We start from the raw sequence: 5,194 nt of genomic DNA, 5'->3' as shown, positions 1-5,194 counted from the left end.
GTGGACAACACTCTAGCTAGATTGATTTCATCCTCTTGAGAAGAGAAGATAGGCATCTGTGCCTAGATTGTAAGGTGATACCTGGGGAGAGTGTTGTACCTCAGCATAAGCTGGTGGTTGCTGACTTTTGCTTTCAGATTCGTGTCCAGCAGGATAAGCATGCCAAAGTCGCTAGAACGAAGTGGTGGAAGTTCAAGGGGGAGGTAGCTCAGGCGTTCAAGGAGAGGGTCATTGAGGAGGGCCCTTGGGAGGAAGGAGGGGATGCGGACAATGTGTGGATGAAGATGGCGACTTGCATTCGTAAGGTGGCCTCGGAGGAGTTTGGAGTGTCCAGGGGAAGGAGAAGCAAAGATAAGGATACCTAATGGTGGGATGATGATGTCCAGAAGGCGATTAAAGAGAAGAAAGATTGCTTTAGACGCCTATACCAGGATAGGAGTGCAGACAACATACATAAGTACAAGATAGCGAAGAAGGCCACAAAGCAAGTAGTCAGTGAAGCAAGGGGTCGGGCCTATGAGGACATCTACCAACGGTTAGGCACAAAGGAAGGCGAAAGGGACATCTATAAGATGGCAAAGATCTAAGAGAGGAAGATGATGGATATTGGCCAAGTCAAATGCATCAAGGACGGAGCAGACCAACTCCTAGTAAAGGATGAGGAGATTAAGCATAGATGATGGGAGTATTTCGACAAGCTGTTTAATGGGGAGAATGAGAGTTCTACCATTGACTGGACGACTCATTTGATGAGGCCAACATGTGTTTTGTGCAGCAAATTCAGGACTCTAGGGTGAAGGAGGCTTTAAAAAGGATGAAAGGAGGCAAGGCGATGGGCCCTGATTGTATCCCCATTGAGGTGTGGAAAGGCCTTGAGGACATAGCGATAGTATGGCTAACCAAGCTTTTCAACCTCATTTTTGGGCAAACAAGATGCCCGAAGAATGGAAACGGAGTATATTAGTACCAATCTTCAAGAACAAGGTGAATGTTCAGAGTTGTACTAATTACCATGGAATTAAGCTGATGAGCCATACAAAGAAGCTATGGGAGAGAGTCATTGAGCACTGCTTAAGAAGAATGACAAGCGTGACCAAAACTCAATTTGGTTTCATGCCTGGGAAGTCGACCATGGAAGTCATTTTCTTGGTACGACAACTTATGGAGAGATAAAGGGAGCAAAAAAGGACTTGCATATGGTGTCATTGACTTGGAGAAGGCCTATGATAAGATACCGCGGAATTTCATGTGATGGGCCTCGGAGAAACACAAAGTCCCAACAAAGTACATTACCCTCATCAAGGACATGTACGATAATGTTGTGACAAGTGTTCGAACAAGTGATGGTGACATTGATGACTTCCCTATTAAGATAGGACTGCATCAGGTGTCCGCTTTGAGCCCTTATCTTTTTGACTTGGTGATGGATGAGGTCACAAGAGATATACAAGGAGACATCCCATGGTGTATGCTCTTTGCGGCGATGTGGTGCTAGTTGACGATAGTCGGATGGGGTAAATAGGAAGCTAGAGTTATGGAGACAAACCTTGGAATCGAAAGGGTTTAGGCTTAGTAGAACTAAAACTGAGTACATGATGTACGGTTTCAGTACTATTAGGTGTGGGGAGGAGGTTAGCCTTGATGGGCAGGTGGTGCCTCAAAAGGACACCTTTCGATATTTGGGGTCAATGTTGCAGGAGGATGAGGGTATTGATGAAGATGTGAACTATCGAATCAAAGCCAGATGGATGAAGTGACGTCAAGCTTTTGGCATTCTCTGTGACAAGAGAGTGCCACAAAAGCTAAAAGGCAAGTTCTACAGGATAACGGTTCGACCCGCAATGTTGTATGGCGTTGAGTGTTGGCCGACTAAAAGGCGACATGTTCAACAGTTAGGTGTGGCGGAGATGCGTATGTTGAGATGGATGTGTGACCACACGAGGAAGGATCGAGTACGGAATGATGATATACGAGATAGAGTTAGGGTAGCACCAATTGAAGAGAACCTTGTCCAACATCGTTTGAGATGGTTTGGGCATATTCAGCGCATGCCTCCAGAAGCTCCAGTGCATAGCGGACAGCTAAATCGTGCGGAGAATGTCAAAAGAGATCGGGGTAGACCGAATTTGACATGGAAGGAGTCCATTAAGAGAGACTTGAAAGATTGGAGTATCACCAAAGAACTAGCTATGGACAGGGGTACGTGGAAGCTTGCTATCCATGTGCGAGAGCCATGAGTTGGTTGCGAGATCTTATGGGTTTCACCTCTAGCCTACCCCAACTTGTTTCGAACTACAGGCTTTGTTGTCGTTGTCATTGTCGTCGTCGTCCTCGTCGTCGTCGTCGTCGTCGTCGTTGTTGTTGTTGTTGTTCACTCATTTCCGTCCTATACAATCTATACCTGCTAATAAAGTACGGAGTGCTTCTGCCCGTCCGACGTCCGTTACACGTTTTACCAAAAAGCCCATGTTGTTTTCTTTAAGCAGCCCGCGGTTCAACATTAAGTGCTCTTTATGTGTTGGGCTTCGGCCCAACTTCTGTATCCGCTATCTCGCGTGCATAGGCGCTGGTTACTATTCCGCGCTCAGCTACAATAGGCCCAGTTCGCTATGTTTTCAGCTCGTTTAGGCCCCTGGCTTTATTATTTACAGAGAATATATTAAACATGATCATGCTATAATTTTGCAACCATAACTCAGATTAAAATAATTTGTATATGTAATTTGATCGAAAAAGTGCATAGTTTCCAACCGTGCTATTGTTTGTTCCTGTTAACCACTTTAAAATTCTGTTTAGGACATAACCTTAATTAAACTAAGTAATGTTATGATGTATTTTAAAAAATGCTAACACATAATATAACCTTGATATATATGAAGTATTTCAGGAGGGCCTATATGCATGGGACGGAGTATGAATGATCGGTTTCAATGGGCATATAGGAGTAATAAACAAAGGAGAAAAATAAAATGTGTGATCAGTGGGGATAAAAAAAGGGGAGATTTAGAAAAAATATGAAGGAGAGAATAATGCAAAGGAATTAGTATTAATATCAAGGGCGTGGCATGCATGCAACGCAATAATGAAAAGGAATTAATACCGAGGGGCGTAGGAGGGAATTAATAATGGCATATACGTATTGTTTATATCAAAAAATATAAAACATGTTAGGTTGGTCATAGTGGGAGTAACATAGGTAGTAACATAGATACCACATAAGCAAAAATGTTGATGTGGCAAGTAGTTAATGAGGAGAGGGGCAAATAGAGTAACCTAATATGTTACCATCACATAGCGCTTTCCAATGCAAAATGAGTCTACAAGACAATAAATGAACATGTGTATATTACTACACATATGACACTTCCCACTATAAGAGTAGTAACATAGAGTAGTAACATATGCATGTTACTACTCTAAGTTACTCCCCACTATGACCAGCCTTATATTTGTGAACGGAGGTAGTAACATTTAGCTTAACGAGACGTGTGGCGGCCCCTTGACTAATCATAAAATACAGATTTCATTCCTAAACTCTAAAACCATACAAATTACTACCATAAAATACAGGTCTGTTTCTAAACTCTAAAACCATACAGTTGCCAGGACCTCACAAGGATGAGGACAGCATGGCTCGCAGACGGAGGAAGAATTTTTGACTACTCCCTCCGGTTGGGTTTATAAGTTTCAGGAGCCTGACCGGCTCAGCAAATAATCATTAGTTACAACACATTTTTGGCAGGCACATTTATGGCGCTGCTATGCACTCGAAGGCACATTCAACCATTCACAACAAGAAAAATGAACTGTGACATGACACTCTCTAATATAGACTCGAATGAAAACAACACCAAAATGTTTGCGGTGGTCCTCTATTTATTGGCACCATATCTGTCTGGCTGATAGCAGCGTCCTTCTTGCCTCATCTGCATACAAGAAACAGTAATCAGCTTCGCTGCGATCGAAAATGGAGTGTTATGGTGCTGCTAGAAGGAGGGTGCGAGAGGGCCGGCCGGGGCCTTTTTGCCCACGGCCGGGCAAGAGGGAAGGGATTTCCTTCTTAATTCTTACTTGATTAGATTGATACATCTCCTCTCTTTATATAGAGAGGTTTACTTGACTCCCAAACAAGGCTTACTTGACACCTAAGCAAGCGACCCTTATCTCTAATTAACCCTAAGACTAACGGGCCCATTAGGCCCATTACGTAGTCTTAACACTACACCCCACCTGGACATGCAGCTTGTCCTCGAGCTGCAGCCTAACCAACTTATAACCATGACACGACGCAACACAAACCTAACACCTAAAAACATGCCTTTTACATCTCGGCATGTTTTATTATTCTCAACCTGAAATGAAGTAGGACGCTTTATTTTGGACCCCTTAACAAAAGGTGGACACCATCCGCACGTCAGACGTGCATGTGTACAGCCACCCGGATCCCATGGACACCACCTGGACAAAAGGAGTGCATGTGTATGACCACCTGGAAGTGGTCGCAAGAGTGACCACCAGAGGCGCCCTCGCGGCGGCCGGTGGCGGAATGCAGTGCTGCTACGCGGTGCGCTGCTGTCGGTGACACCACGCCTTCTCCCTACCAGACGGCTGTTGGTCTGCACCGCACAGGGAAAAGTGGATGGCTTGCGATGGAGAAGGACGAGGAGGGGTGCGCCCCCCCAACCGTCGATGTCGCAGACTTTGAGGTCGTTGCCCGCGGGGAAAACAGCATGCCCGCCGCCCGTGGGGGAAACCGCATGCCCAAGATCCCCGTCGCAACAGATGAGATCGAGGTCCTTTGTGCAGCGAAGGGCAACTTGGAGGAGCGGCAGCTGCAGACCACGCATCTCCCGCACACGCTGACGCGCTAGGAGGCCGCGCGCAGCAGCCTGTAGCCTCATCGCCGCCAACACGTGGCGGGTAGCGATCCAAGACGGAAGCGGTGACGGCGACGGCGGGGACTGGACTTGGTGGAGCGAGACTCCCACCGGCGCGGTCGATGCGGGGCCGGAGCTGACTGGCTGGCGGTGGCTGCTGCAGCTGCAGCAGCTGCTGCGGAGCGCCAGGAGCGGCGGCTGCCACTGCAGCCAGGGCTGGGCGGTGGTGGCGATGGATGGCAGCTGCGACGGCTGCTGCAATGGCCCGACGAGCGCGGCGAAGGCCGCCTGGTGCGGCGGCTGCCATGGCAGCCACG

At 47.0% G+C, this 5,194-nt stretch overlaps 1 protein-coding gene across 2 annotated transcripts in view; it reads right to left on the bottom strand.

The window, feature by feature from the left end:
- Nucleotides 1–3,470: 3,470 nt before the first annotated feature.
- Nucleotides 3,471–5,194, bottom strand: part of LOC119333776 (pseudouridine kinase-like) — a 22,135-nt gene continuing 20,411 nt past the window's right edge. For both annotated transcript variants that reach the window (XM_037606553.1, XM_037606558.1), the window contains exon 9: nt 3,471–3,926. In XM_037606553.1, the coding sequence (XP_037462450.1) occupies nt 3,877–3,926 (50 nt within the window). In that variant the 3' untranslated portion in view covers nt 3,471–3,876. The remainder of the gene's footprint in view (nt 3,927–5,194) is intronic.

Source organism: Triticum dicoccoides, chromosome 1B, assembly GCF_002162155.2.
Source record: "Triticum dicoccoides isolate Atlit2015 ecotype Zavitan chromosome 1B, WEW_v2.0, whole genome shotgun sequence".
Classification (NCBI taxonomy): domain Eukaryota; kingdom Viridiplantae; phylum Streptophyta; class Magnoliopsida; order Poales; family Poaceae; genus Triticum; species Triticum dicoccoides.
The sequence above is the reverse complement of the archived record's forward strand: the minus strand, read 5'-3'. Positions and strand labels throughout refer to the sequence as shown.